General features: G+C 50.5%; 11 protein-coding genes across 11 annotated transcripts; all 11 read right to left on the bottom strand.

The window, feature by feature from the left end:
- Positions 1–94: 94 nt before the first annotated feature.
- DQ04_04061100 (hypothetical protein) lies at positions 95–1180 on the bottom strand (the record flags this gene model as incomplete). The annotated part of the gene is made up of 1 exon (XM_009313304.1): positions 95–1180. The coding sequence occupies one exon, from the start codon at positions 1178–1180 to the stop codon at positions 95–97; it is 1086 nt and encodes a 361-aa protein (XP_009311579.1).
- A 189-nt stretch (positions 1181–1369) lies between these two features.
- Positions 1370–2095, bottom strand: DQ04_04061090 (putative 3-oxoacyl-ACP reductase; the record flags this gene model as incomplete). The annotated part of the gene is made up of 1 exon (XM_009313303.1): positions 1370–2095. One exon carries the CDS (start codon positions 2093–2095, stop codon positions 1370–1372), a length of 726 nt encoding a protein of 241 aa, XP_009311578.1.
- Positions 2096–2296: 201 nt separating this feature from the next.
- DQ04_04061080 (hypothetical protein) lies at positions 2297–4387 on the bottom strand (the record flags this gene model as incomplete). Its single annotated transcript, XM_009313302.1, has 1 exon — positions 2297–4387. The coding sequence occupies one exon, from the start codon at positions 4385–4387 to the stop codon at positions 2297–2299; it is 2091 nt and encodes a 696-aa protein (XP_009311577.1).
- A 239-nt stretch (positions 4388–4626) lies between these two features.
- Positions 4627–5328, bottom strand: DQ04_04061070 (26S proteasome regulatory subunit, ATPase 3, interacting protein; the record flags this gene model as incomplete). The annotated part of the gene is made up of 1 exon (XM_009313301.1): positions 4627–5328. The coding sequence occupies one exon, from the start codon at positions 5326–5328 to the stop codon at positions 4627–4629; it is 702 nt and encodes a 233-aa protein (XP_009311576.1).
- Positions 5329–5487: 159 nt separating this feature from the next.
- Positions 5488–6549, bottom strand: DQ04_04061060 (aldo-keto reductase; the record flags this gene model as incomplete). Its single annotated transcript, XM_009313300.1, has 1 exon — positions 5488–6549. The coding sequence occupies one exon, from the start codon at positions 6547–6549 to the stop codon at positions 5488–5490; it is 1062 nt and encodes a 353-aa protein (XP_009311575.1).
- Positions 6550–6825: 276 nt separating this feature from the next.
- On the bottom strand, positions 6826–8025 carry DQ04_04061050 (heat shock protein DnaJ; the record flags this gene model as incomplete). The annotated part of the gene is made up of 1 exon (XM_009313299.1): positions 6826–8025. One exon carries the CDS (start codon positions 8023–8025, stop codon positions 6826–6828), a length of 1200 nt encoding a protein of 399 aa, XP_009311574.1.
- Positions 8026–8204: 179 nt separating this feature from the next.
- On the bottom strand, positions 8205–9581 carry DQ04_04061040 (putative TPR-repeat protein; the record flags this gene model as incomplete). Its single annotated transcript, XM_009313298.1, has 1 exon — positions 8205–9581. One exon carries the CDS (start codon positions 9579–9581, stop codon positions 8205–8207), a length of 1377 nt encoding a protein of 458 aa, XP_009311573.1.
- Positions 9582–9781: 200 nt separating this feature from the next.
- DQ04_04061030 (hypothetical protein) lies at positions 9782–10102 on the bottom strand (the record flags this gene model as incomplete). Its single annotated transcript, XM_009313297.1, has 1 exon — positions 9782–10102. The coding sequence occupies one exon, from the start codon at positions 10100–10102 to the stop codon at positions 9782–9784; it is 321 nt and encodes a 106-aa protein (XP_009311572.1).
- A 312-nt stretch (positions 10103–10414) lies between these two features.
- On the bottom strand, positions 10415–10864 carry DQ04_04061020 (hypothetical protein; the record flags this gene model as incomplete). The annotated part of the gene is made up of 1 exon (XM_009313296.1): positions 10415–10864. The coding sequence occupies one exon, from the start codon at positions 10862–10864 to the stop codon at positions 10415–10417; it is 450 nt and encodes a 149-aa protein (XP_009311571.1).
- Positions 10865–11047: 183 nt separating this feature from the next.
- On the bottom strand, positions 11048–12217 carry DQ04_04061010 (hypothetical protein; the record flags this gene model as incomplete). The annotated part of the gene is made up of 1 exon (XM_009313295.1): positions 11048–12217. The coding sequence occupies one exon, from the start codon at positions 12215–12217 to the stop codon at positions 11048–11050; it is 1170 nt and encodes a 389-aa protein (XP_009311570.1).
- Positions 12218–12403: 186 nt separating this feature from the next.
- On the bottom strand, positions 12404–13072 carry DQ04_04061000 (vesicle-associated membrane protein (VAMP); the record flags this gene model as incomplete). Its single annotated transcript, XM_009313294.1, has 1 exon — positions 12404–13072. One exon carries the CDS (start codon positions 13070–13072, stop codon positions 12404–12406), a length of 669 nt encoding a protein of 222 aa, XP_009311569.1.
- Between the last annotated feature and the right edge of the window lie 227 nt (positions 13073–13299).

Here is a 13299-nt window from a genome sequence, read left to right as displayed (position 1 = left end):
CGTTACGGCATTATCACCGTCGTGGCACCAACTACAAAAGTCACCGCAGCAACCAAAAGCAAAACAGAAAGAACGGGAATTGTGGTAGTTTACATCAATCGGAGTCTACCTGGACGCCCTCATCCATCGAATCATGCTTAACCATCCTCTTTTCAATCTCCGCTACAATGCCCCGAAACGACTCGATGGAGGTGTTGAATGGGTAGCCGCGCCGTTCGAGGTCGAGAAGCCAGTCCTTGAACGAGCCCAGCTCCGCACGTGCAGTCTGCAATGCGGCGAGGCTCGTGACGCCGATCTCACGCACTTTCTTCTTGGCCTCCTCGAGGCCCCTACGCTCCTCGCGCACATCCCGCAGCAGGGCGCGGCTTGCCGTGCCTATCTCCAGCACTTCGCGCAGCAGTGCCACATCATCCTTGGGCGGCACGTACTGCAACCGCGCCGACGGGGCGATGAGTGTGTGCCGCATGTTCTCAATCGTCTCCCACCGCCCTACAAGCGTACCCGGCGTGTCGGTGCGCGACAGCAGGCGTTCACCGCTCCCTAACCCTCGGCTTTGTGTCTCCTGCTGAATGGCGTCGAACACCTCAAGAGCCTCGTGACAGTGTTCCGTGAAGGATCGCTCCACCAGCGGAAGCCCGGCACAGTTGTAGCCGTTCTGCTCTTGCCACACTGCACGCTCTGCCACCACAGCCTCCACATACGCAACTGCCTTGTCAAACGTGGCATTCTGGCGGTCACGCTCCGCGACAACAGTGCGCAGCTCCCGCTCTGTGGCCTCCTGTCGCTCCTTTAAAGCAACAAACATGTTGGATAGCGAGGTGAAGAGGTCCTCACGCTGTCGGATCTCCTCATAGTGACTCTCACACATACTCTTGCACGTCCCCGCCACAAGCTCGAGACCTTCAATGACACCAGTAATGGAAGACATCAACTTATGTGTCGTTTGCACACCAAGCGTCAGCAACGCACCCTCGATTTCCTCATTGCAATAAAGCAGCGTCGCGCAGTGCCCCTGCAGCAGGCGGACACAGTTATCCAACTGTCCTGCCAGTGCAGCAGCGGTGGAGCGGCTGTAATTCGACACTTTGATCTGCTTCTCCATCACAACAGGCGGAAGTCCAGGATCACCAGACCGCTGGGCCTTGTCAACGCCCGCTGTGGGAGACGCCTGGGACTGCATCCTTGCTGCTAGCGCAAAACATCATCAAGAGGAAGGGGTAAGATAATAAAAGAAGGAACAATAGGGAATGGGAAAGAGATGGAATGTATTTTGCAATGTCGCGTCAGTTTCTCAAAGATCTTTTATGGTGGTCTCTTGTTCTTCTCGAATGTTTGTGTTTTCCCCCGCAGCAAAGAAGCGGTGTTGTGATCAAGACAGCCCTCCATCCACAAGGACGGTCTGGCCGTTGATGTAGCGGCACAAACCCACGCCAATGATGGCATCCACGATGTCCTCTGTAGTGGCCAAGCGGCCCATCGGGCAACGCCTGCGCCACCACTCCCGCTGATCTTCCATCAGCGTAGCGCCCATTCCCTCCCCCTCGATCAGGCCTGGGGCAATGACGTTGAAGCGGAGGTTCTTTGCACCATACTCCCGTGCCCATGACTTCACAGCCCCACTCAAAGCAGCTTTAGACGCTGCATAAAGGACCTGCCCTTCGTTACCCATACTGCCCACGACAGAGCCGACGTGGATAATGCAGCCATCGCCCTCCTTGAGCATTCCCCCATGGCGAAGCGTGGATCGTGTTAGTTGCAGTGCAGCACGAACATTGACGTTCATCAGCGCATCGTAGTCGTCGTCGGTACAGCGCACGTGCACCTTGTTAAGAGTTACGCCGGCGCAGTTGACAAGAAGAGCCACAGGCCCCACTGTCTCCTTCACACGTTTCATCACGGCATCGCAGTCCGAAGACACCGAGAGATCTGCCCTAAGGCAGTTGCATTCTGCGGGAACTAAGCCATTCACGTCCTTTCTAGAAACGCACGCCACTCGCATGCGATGCTCGCTCACCAAGCGCGCAGCCAACTGTCTACCGATTGCCGATGAAGCCCCTGTCACAACGCCCACGCGTCCCTCAAGGTTCCAAGGCATATAGGTGATCTTATTTGATTGCCCAGATATATATATATATATATATATGTCGCTTTTTCTTGAGCTTTTCTTCTGTCAGGTCCAAGTACACGGGCAAAGAAAAAAAAAGCACGCCTTCACCTCAGGGATACACTTTCTAGAAGCGTGAGGGCTTCCATTCATTTTGGACTCCACTTTCGATTCCTCTCCTGGTGTTTGACGTCACACGTCCGAGTCGCTGCTGTCCACGCGGCGTTTGCTGAGTGGCAACTTGGGCACAGGCATGCGAGGCGCACGCGAAGCCACAATATCATTCACCTCACTCTCAGTGTCACTGCTGTAGAGCTGAGACACGGCTTTTACCGTCGCCTTATTGGAGGGTGGAGGTGGAGGTGGAGATATCGTTTTGGTAGGGCCACTTCGAGGTAGTGAGGCGGGTGGTCTGTCGCCTTCAGGCCCTTCCATGTCAGAGGATGATGTCGATATTGCCTTGGCCCCGCGCTTTGGCAGCGTAATAGCAGCCTTCAAGCGGTCTGTTACCAAGGCAGGGGCTTTGGATTCCTTTCTCGCTGCGACTGCAACAGCAGGTGAAGAAGAAGTAGGTGCGACGGGTGCATCCGCATCCGCAGATGGGGGAAAAGAAGGAGGAACCACAGCTGCAGATTGGTCGGCCAAAACGGGCGGCACCGTGTTGCTGCTGCTCCCAGTGTCAGCGGAAGTAGTATGGGGCCCCACCACTCTCTTCAGTGCGGCTCCTTTAGACAGTGAAGAGTACTTTTTGACAGACGGTGCAGGTGGAACTGCACGCCTTGGTGCAGGTGTCTCATCATCACTCGAGATACTATCAGAGCTTGAGAAGACGGGAACCTTCTTTCGCGGGGCTGCCACTGGCGGTACCACCTTTGGTGCGATTTTCACGGGAGCGACCTTTGCCGGTGGACGCGGCGGTGGCGCAGCTCTCGGCACCCTTTCCGACGCTGATGATGATGATGATGATGAATCATTTGTGGCCAACGTCTTGGTTGGCACCTTCGCAGCCCTCTTGACAGGAAGAGCAGGTTGGCCTTTGCTGCTGTCACTGTCAGAGCTTGAGTCATCCGCGAACGTAACCGCTTTCCGTTGTGGAACAGTCTTGGGTGGAATCTTCCTCCCTGGCGCTTTTGATGTGTTATCAGAGGTCGAATCGGATGATTCGATCCCCTTAGCGAATGCACCGGCCCTACTCGCACCGGGATTTGGCCGCGAACCCACCACCGGCTTAGTCACTGCGTCATCCGAGCGGTCAGACGAATCAAGGAATGCAGCAACACCCGTTTTGGTGGGATGTGGCGAAGCGTCCTCCCTCGTTACAACCGGCAGGCTACTGGGTGGTGGTGGCGGTAGCGCGATGTTCTTCGCAGCTGCTGTTGTTACTGGTAGAGGTGGTTGTTTGCCAGGTAGGGATGCAAGCCAGTTTGGTGGCGGCGGTGGCGGCGGTGGCGGCGGTGGTGGTGGATTGCCCGACAAAGGCGTTTGATGAGGTGGTGGGGGTGGTGTGGCACCTCCCATTCCAGTAGTACTTGCACTAGTCGTTGGTCCCCGCCGCGTGGCCATCGCCACTGGAGCCGCCACGCTGTCGGAGGAGTGGTCCGACAAGGAGGACGACGACGACGACAACTGAGACGGCCCTCCGTTGCGACCCTCAAAGTAGCCGGCGTACGGGTCGTTCAGAAACCTTTCTGAGCCTATAAGCGCAACGAAACGCCTGTGCCGGTAGTGATTAGCCGAAGACCGCGAGAACGCCTCTTCTTCCTCTCCCTCTCCTCCGTTATTGTCGGTGTCGTCGTCTTGCGCGTTACGCTCGCCATTGGGCTCCGCATCCTCGAGGAACAGGGGCATCGTCCGCTCCTCAAGAATGCGGACACCAAGATCGATGGCCTCTTGGCACACACGAGTCACCCTCGCCTCGGTATCTTCCGTCATTTTCCCATCCATGGATGACAAATCTTCCTCCCCGGCTTCTGTATGCTCAGACGCCGTCTCGTCGTCCGTATCCTCCACGGAGACGCGGTTTTGCACAAACTGCTTCTGTGAGAGCAGGACAAAGGAATTCATGGCATTCTGAAGCTGAATAGAGGCTGTGTGAGAATCCACGCAAAGACTCTCCACTTCGTCACGTACAGAACTAAAATGAATTGAGAACTTTGCCTGCATCGTCATCAATGCCTTCAGCAGCAGCTCGTCGGCGTCAACGTCCCACTGCCCTCGCGCAGACTCTTTAAGAATCGCGAATGTGTCGCCTAAATCGGCATGCTCGCTGCTTCCGTCATTCATTCCTACGCTCCTGCTATACCGATCTGAAGAGTGGCAACGTGAGTGAGTGAGTAGGTAAAAGAAATAGCTCTGGTTTCACCCGAAGAGCAGAACACCCCCACCACCAGCCGCAGGTGCAGCAGTACATAAAGTAAAACTCATCAAAACTCTGGAGCTGGGTCTGGATCCACAGCAATTCTGTAAAAATAAAAAAAAAAGAATGCAGCCAGTCCTTTTTGTTCCGCCTCTCTCGGGGGAATTTACACATGTGTGGCTTTCATCGTCAAAGGTAGTGCGATGGCTGTCTCGGCCATCGAGACATTCGCCTGTTGGTCGGTGGTGACACCAAAGAATTCCGCGAGGTCCTTTGGATCGCAGCTCTCTCCCAAAGTGGCATCGATCACACGCTCTGTCATGCGCTTGCGCTCTCTCCAAATTTCTCTGGCTCTGTTGTACCGTTGAATAAGGATGCAAATGTCTTCGTCGCTCACACGATCACGATCTTGGCCCGCTGCCTCTCTCACATCATCCAGGCGTTGCTTCGTCGCCGCACACTCCGCAGACAACGCGGCGATGCTGGCGGCTCTCTCCGTCGCAGAGGGTTTCTGAAGAAGTGCAGCCAATTCAGCAGAGAGGGCAGAAACTTTTTTTGTCTTTTGCTGAAGTCGTTGAACAAGTTCAGTTTTTTCTGAATCCACGGTGGAGTGACTCATCCCATTCTCAGAAGCCTCGGAAGGAGCGGGAAAGTAGATCCTGGCCTTTTTGATATCCTTGACTTGAAGCTTCTGCTCGCTCACGCACTGCTCCAGCACTGCCTGGACCAGCGTCTTCCCATATTTACTGCCAAGTGCATCAGTCAGCGACTGCACGGTTGCCGGCTCTCCCTCACACTCGAACCACTGAAGGATGGCCGCCTCTGCATCTGCGCCATCCGGTTTTTTACCTCCCTTCTTAGAGGCCATGGCGGCAAGTTTATCGTCTGGAAAGAAGGAAATGTGAACAAGAAGGTTACGACCTCAGTGGAGCCCAGCTCAGCTCAACTTAACTCACTACATCACCAACACCACAACCTCAAACCGTCAAATGAGGCTCGGAACTTTTATATAGGCATTTTTCATGTCTCATTCAAAGAAACTCTTGCCGCTACGCGTGAAGTTCGTGGGATTAATCGTCCGAATCGTTCCCATATGCTCTTGATAGCGATCAAGGATCATTTTCACAGGGTCAGAGAGGGCGTAAAGAGAAGCTTTGGCGTTTGATTTGATATGATCCTTGTTGGTTGAGCGAACAATTACAACGTTGTGCATATCAAGGTTCCAGTTAAGCAGCAGTCGGGCCACGCTGAAACCAGAATGCTCAGAGAGTGGTTGCATGGTTTCATCTGACAGCAAACCCTTGTAATCTGGCGGTGTGAATCTCGAAGGCATCCCTAGAGGGCTGTATGCAGCTGTCAGTATATGATTTGCACCGTGCACACTAATAAGATCCTGCTGAACCAACGCTGGGTGAAGCTCAATCTGATTTAGAACTGGAGCATAAAGTTTTCCGTCACTCATAACTTCATTGATGTGTTTCTCTGCACAGTTGGAGAGGCCAACCGAACGCACCAAACCCTTGTCAACAAGTCCACACACCTCCCTCCATGTATCAATGAGTTTCACGGTGTTGTCAACCGCAGGAAGACCATCAGCATCCTTTGGGTATTTGTCGTCGTCCGTCTTGAACTCAGGTGAGTGGCGCCACGCCACTGGCCAGTGAATAAGGTAGAGATCAAGGTAGTCGAGTCGAAGCTCAGCTAATGTTTCTCTACAGGCCTTTTCCACATGATCGGGGTGCTGATCTGTCGGCCATAGCTTTGATGTCAGAAACAAGTCCTCACGTTTTACTCTTCCTGACTTCAAGAGTCGGCGAATCGCCTCACCCACGCTTGTCTGATTGCAATAAGCCTTGGCACAGTCAATATGACGAAAACCACAGCTTACAGCATACTCAACAGCAGCTTCCGCCTCCGCCGGGGTCATGCGGTACGTCCCAAACCCGCACTGTGGAATGCTGTAGCCATCCCTAAGAGGCAACCTGCGCGAGACACCGAGCGTGGGCCCTCCGATGGGCTTAAAACTCATCACATTAGCCCCGGGCATGTAATTACCTTGACTACCAACCCCAACCTTCACACCCCACATTTGGGAGAGAGTATTTTCACAAATTTATTGCACATAACCACGCGCTTACAAAGACAAATGCACTTAGCACTCAAGAGCAAAAAAACAATCGTACAAGTAGGTCAAAATAATAATAATAATAAGATAAATAGGCGAGTGCCCGCCCCTCTCCACGAAGTGCGTATGAGTGGAGAAAGCGAATACCCAATTATAGCTTGATTCTTACAGCTCTGGCAAAGAAAAACATTTTTTTCCAGACACTTTTCACAGCAGTTTTCTCCTTCAGTCCCACAAGAACTACTGTTGGGTGCAAGTTGCACCTCCATGCCCCTGAGGTGCATCATCGTCGTAGTCCCCACTTGTCTGCCGACGGCGCTTGGACTCCTTGTCAAGATCGATGGCTGTTTCCGTCAAATGGCACAATACAGCTTCGTCGGAAGGCTTCGGCTGCGCAGGATATCCCAGGACATTTCGCAGTTTCGTGATGCCGTCAGGGTTCAGGACCCCTGAAGTTGGATATACCACATGGAACTTCACGACAAGGTCACCCCGCTCAACTCCTCCAGTGTTTGGAACTGGCATACCCTCCCTGTTCACACACCACAGCTTGGAAGGATCGACAACACCAGTGGAGGTGATGGAGACTTCACGGCCGTCAAGGTGCTTGATGTTCAACGTGAATCCAGTGAGCGCCTCGGCCAGCGATATGGTGTGTTCCATGAGGAGATGATCACCTTTTCGTGTGAACACAGAGTGAGGCTTCTCGTCAAAAATAATAATAATATCACCCGAAAGCCTGACACCTGGAATCTGGTCGCCCTCGCCCCTGAACGTCACGTTATCACCGCGATGCATTCCCTTCTCGATAGCGATCTCAAAAAGCTTTTTGTCCTTCGAAATCTGCTGTCCCTTGCAAACACCGCACTTATCCTCCTCCTTTATATATGTACCCTTACCCTGGCACTTGGGGCACGCAACCTGCATCTGCTGAATGAAACCAGGGCCAATCGGACGCGTAATAAGCTTCACACCACGTCCGCTGCAATCCTTGCACGTGGCGCTGACATTTGGCACTTTGGAGCCGGAGCCTCCGCAAGTGGAGCACAAGCGATCGCGTGTGATGGCCAACTTCACCGTCTTTCCGGTGTAGAAAGATTCCAGTGGCACACTCAGCTCATGAACAATGTCCTTCGGCTTCGGCTCCCCACGAGCGCGACTTCCACCAAAGAAGCTTGCAAAGATGTCCGTAGGATCAAAACCGCCGCCCTCCATGTCGACACCCTTCTCACCAAACTGATCGTACCGGCTGCGCTTTTCGGGGTCAGAAAGACACTCATAGGCCACGGAAACTTCCTTAAATTTTTCCTGTGAGCCAGGGTCCTTGTTCTTGTCAGGGTGGTATTTGAGAGCGAGTCTCCGGTACGCTCGCTTGATGTCTTCCACAGAGGCATCTGGCGAGACGCCCAGAGCATCGTAGAACTTAGTCTCCTTTACCATCCTCGCTTAGAGTTGCTTAACAAAGGAAGCAAAGTACATCAAGCCCATTTATCAATAACAAAAAACATGATGACATCAGCGTAATAGCACAAAAACAAAGCACGCAAATTACCAGCTTGCTTTCACACACACACACACAGAGAGAGAAAAAGAGACACACAAACACAAAAGTATCTCTCTCACACAGTTTTCAGTCGCTGCTTAAATATCTTTACATCCTCTGGGGAAGCCCCAAAAGAGACAACCACACTCAGCACCTCCTCAACCAACTTCTTCTCAGAGGCGTCAAAGAAAAGGGAAATATCTTCGACACGTTTAACTGCACAGAGTGCTTTGAGAAAATCTATAGCAACCGCTCCATGGAGGCGCTTCACAGCACGCAGTAGTCCGACAAGAATTTCTGGTGTCATGTTGTTTCCAAACAAGGTACGCAGAGTAGCCGGTTGGATCATTGAGACGAAGGAGCAGCAGAGCTCTTCGTCGTCTTTAATGTCGGAGAAAACACGTTCAAACTCTGTAAACGACTTTGGTGCCTTTAAATTCTCCTTTGTCCACTTCGAAGAGGTCTTTAAGCTGCGTGGTACAATGGAGGGTGTTTTCTGTCCCTCTTCAGGTAGCTTTGATGCGACCTCTCGTACTTTCGCCGCCGATTTGGAGTCTTCCGTGCTTTGTACCGGTACGGGCTCCTCCTCAATGACTTCCACACGTCCGCAAGTCCTCCTTTTTTGACTGAGCATCGCCTCCTGCTCCTTCGCCTTGGAGTGTTGAAGATCACGTTGGACCTCGCGGGCTTTTTCCAGTTCCTCCATCGCCTTGCGCAACTGTTCACTCCTCTCCGCCTCGTGTGCCTCATCCTTCACATTATCCTTTAGAGCAGCACTCTCCCCCGCATCATCGTCGTCCTCATCCTCATCAACTTCTGCAATAACAATCTTCTTTTTCTTCACAGCAGCACCAGTGCTCTCTCGTTCCTGTTGCATCATCTGAGTTATTGTCTTCATCTCGCTTGTGGCATTAGCATCGTTCGGCACGAGCGCAAGAACCGCCTCTAGGTCCGTACGCGCACCTTTCAGATTCCCAAGCTGTCTTCGCGCGACGGCTCGACGGTAGTATCCCTTCGAGTAGCTACGGTTCAGGCGCACGCACGAAGAAGCGTCTCGCTCTGCATCTACCCACTTATCCAGCTTTAAATAGCACAGCGCCCGATTGCCGTACAGCACATGTGCCAATGGTCCTTCAGCATCGAGGTCAATCCCCGCGCTATATGCCTCTACGGCTTCTTTTATCTTTCCCTGTTGAAAGAGTTCATTGCCATGATCTTTAGTCTTTTTCACGGGATCCTCATCATTGCTCTTTGGGGCAATCTTTTGAACAGCCTCTTTCAGTGATGGAACCGTTCCTCTGATAGGTGGAATAGCATCAGCGTTTGTCGGCTGGGCCTTTCTCTTCTTATTCGCTTCCTGTTTCCGCAGGACCTCCTCTTGCCAAAGATCTAATTCCTTTAATTCCTCTTGTAGGTCTTCTGCCTGCTGTCTAATAGCAGCGGCGTAATCCATTTCGTAGCTCCTGGTCCTTCTTGTATCGTGTTTTTTTTTGTTCGGGGGGCACCACCACATTAAACAAAACAGAAAAAAAAAGAAACAGAAATAGAACATGAATCATCAGCACTCTCTTCAGTTGTAGCAGAGGCAATCGTGGGAGTCACATGTCAGCATACAAAAAAAAAAAAACATTTCTCTGCTGTATCGTTTCCTCCTTAAGCGGTGGACCACGCGTAATTAAACAGGATTTCCAAAATCCCAAAGACCGGGACGAACGTTGATAATGGAATCCTTACAAAGTCGTAGGCCAAGCCGGCCTCGCCAAATTTAAGGGCCGAAGCGACAAAAGCTGCACAGTGTAACCAGCCCAGGATTTCAAAGCTGCTCATCCACGGGGAGAGACAACACGCTAATATCCACATCATCAGCATCAACTTTCCGGCCTTTGCATCATGAACACCAAACGTATGCGACAACGTGTCTGCCGACATAAATGTGGACAGAAGGGTACCAATGGCACCAATAAAACTCAGCATCCTCCTACACACAATTCGTCCTTTTTCGTTGTTGTTTTTAGAGGCGGGGGACAAAATAAGAAGGGTATTGCAGAAAATAAAAAATATCAGCAGCAACTTTCAACACAAAGAGATTCGTTCAGTATATGGCCAAAGGCAATGCGGACAAGACAAAGCAAAGTAGTCTGTGATCACAGTTTATCGATCAAGTCACCCATCAAGGCACTAAGAAGAAATTATAAAGCGTCCACAGCGTTCCACCTGTGTCGACTCACCCTTTACAGCCAACACCACTTCCACAACGTCTTCTAGGCCCCGACAGAAGCATCTTTATCACAATGCATTCAACGCCTTCTCCTGGTCGTTCCGGTTCCACGACTGATCTCGATCAAATGCATCCCGTACAATGTTCATTACTCCTACAAATGCTTTTCTACGCCGAATTTCGTCTCCATCCTTTGCTTCTTGTTCAGCCCTCACACAATCTGCGTATAGACGTAAATAATGCAGCTGTTCACTCTGCATACGCATTTGAACTGCAGTCACAATTGTGAAAATACACATCCAGCAGCAAAAAGACACCTTACGGCATTTTCTTTTGTACTCTATGTCTACTTCTCTAAGTAAGTAGGGAGCCAGCTGTGGATCTCGTCGAGCATACAAATCTAAGTGCTTCATAAACATAGAGCCTTTGGTCTTATGCTCCAGAAGATTGAAGCGCTTCGAGCATTGCAGGGCACCCCTCGTTGAAACAAGAGAGGGCCCCAACAAAGTCCTCTTCATCTTACCCTACCACACGCAAATAGAAAGGAAAAATAAGAACGACGGAGGTCATCCACTGTAGAATAAGAACAGAACATAACGAAAAAAGAACGAAAAAAGAAACAGCTCCGGCACGTGGATAGAGCCACGGAGAGCCTACTCTTTTTCAGTAAGAGAAAAATAGTTTTCTTCTTTTATCGTCATTTACTGACGACGCCTCTTTAGTTTTTTACTCGCATTATCATTGGTCTCCGAGGCTGTTCGCACTTTCTTGAGTCGTTGAAGAAGACTCTCCTTCGTTGCAAGAGCTCTTGGCATAGTGGCATTTCTGTACCGCACAGCTGCGGCAACAAGCGCCTTTTCCCGGGACTCGCCCAGCGCCTTAGTCAACGCTTTCACGTACGCCGGATTCTCGGCAATGGCAGCGAGCAGCTGCAGGTGTGAAGTCTTCCGGGAGGCCGCGATTTCATCAAAATCTTCCTTTGATTGAAATATCACCGTAACCAAGGTGGCACCATCACTGGCATCCTGCAGCTGCGTTAAAAGAAGAGCTATTATTTTAGCGTAGTCTTCGTTCTTTGCACGAGCGCGAATATCAGGCCAGACCGAAATACGTTTCACCATGTCCTGGGTAACGACAGCGCTTCCACATGAAGCCAAAAGCATTGAAATCTGTTTGTGTGGACGCGACGCCACATTCGGTGCATACAGACTTGAAATAGAAGTGAATACAAAGGAGGAACATAAATCCCTCAGCTCACTGTTTTTCAGCGCATCACCAGATAGTATAACCTCACAGAAACTCGTCACAAAGCCTTTTTTCGAAGGTGACGATGAGATCTGAAGGAACGCTTCTTGTGCCTTGGGACTAGAACAGATCGATACGGCAAATTCCATGTCAATAATAATAAGTCGAGCTGTGGCCAACAAGAAAACCGGCCTTCCCATTAGAAGCGGGTGCTTCAGTGATTTCAAAGCGGTTATGAAGCTCAACCTCTCCTCACCGCTGCAATCCTCACGGTAAACGACGCGCTCCAGGAGAGTTCCAAGAGGGAACTCACACGTCTCGGTCGGTGTGGCCTGTCCCTTAAGGATCTTATCACAGCAACGCAGAACTATCTTTGCGATGGCGTTAACAGTCTCGACTGTACCATACTTCACAAGAGAAGTCAAGATTGAAATTCCGGCGGCATCCTCAATCATCTTTCCTACAAAGGGCTCCACGGCCTTAAGCAACATTTTCTGATGCCGCCGTGTCATTGCCTTTGACAGCACGGTTTCGACATTCCTTGCTGACCCTGCGGAGAGCAGGCACTCGGGAGAGGATTCAACGGCATCAGCCCATTTTGTAGGGTCTAGTGTGAGGTCTACCATGTGTAAGCGCAAGAATCCTTAATATCACCCACACAACCCAATTAAACGAGGAAAAAAAAATAACAACAACAATTCAACTACTGATAGATCAATAAAAAAACTTTCAGACACATTTACACACCTTAACAACTAAAAGCATACCCTGAGAAGGTCCACAAAAAAAACAGGAGCACGAACGAAAACATACTACTTTTTGCACTTCTTGAAGTTCACACCGCAAATCATAAACGCGATAATAAGGCCGACGAGGCCCAGCACAAGAATTAACCCAATAGCAAGCTTGATATTCCTCAAGAGCATTTTTCGCTTCAGTGTACGGGCATTGGAATGGAAGCCCTGAGCCTCATCACGCAGCTGCTCCGTTTTATCACATAAGCTTTCAATTCGCTCACCACGATCTATCAATCGGTCAAGATTTTCTAACATAATTTGTTTTGTATTATCAAGTTGTTCACTTATTTTTCCGATCTTGTCGGCATGTGGATTCTCATTAAAGGTCCGTGCCGTAGAAGCAAGAGTTCTGCAGAATGTACGACACACAGAAGGCGTTATATCGGAGGACCGAGGGTATCGATTGACGCTCCCAGCAAACTGACTTTTGAACGCATCTCGGACCTGCATCAAAAACCCGAATACCGTGCGGTTTTGATACTCGCTACTTGAAACACAGCAATACACCACTTCGTTTTCGACCAGAAAATGGTACACATTCGCCTCATATTGGTAACTCACCTTGGTATCGTGGCGAGGAAGTCGCTCCAGCATCTTGTCAATAACTGGCTTCATCTGAGGCGTGATACGATCCTCTGCAACATTAACGCGTTGATACGCAACAAAGGACGAAGCAATAATCATGATAAACTTGGACTCCGTGAAAAAATCTCTAATGTCTACCTAACTAAAAACCAGAAGCCTTGAGTCCAAGCATATGACAACGTCAAAAAACAATACGTGGCAATCAAACCCAATCGCATTTCTTTAAAAACCAAACGCTTGATTTCAGCGCAACTGAGAATAAATAAATAAATCGAAACCGTCACCTCCTTTCGCATCAAAAAAAAAATATACATGAGACGAAACAA

This window comes from Trypanosoma grayi (assembly GCF_000691245.1).
Source record: "Trypanosoma grayi strain ANR4 Tgr_406_V1, whole genome shotgun sequence".
Classification (NCBI taxonomy): Eukaryota; Euglenozoa; class Kinetoplastea; order Trypanosomatida; family Trypanosomatidae; genus Trypanosoma; species Trypanosoma grayi.
Note: the sequence above shows the minus strand (reverse complement) of the source record. Positions and strands in the feature narration are given on the sequence as shown.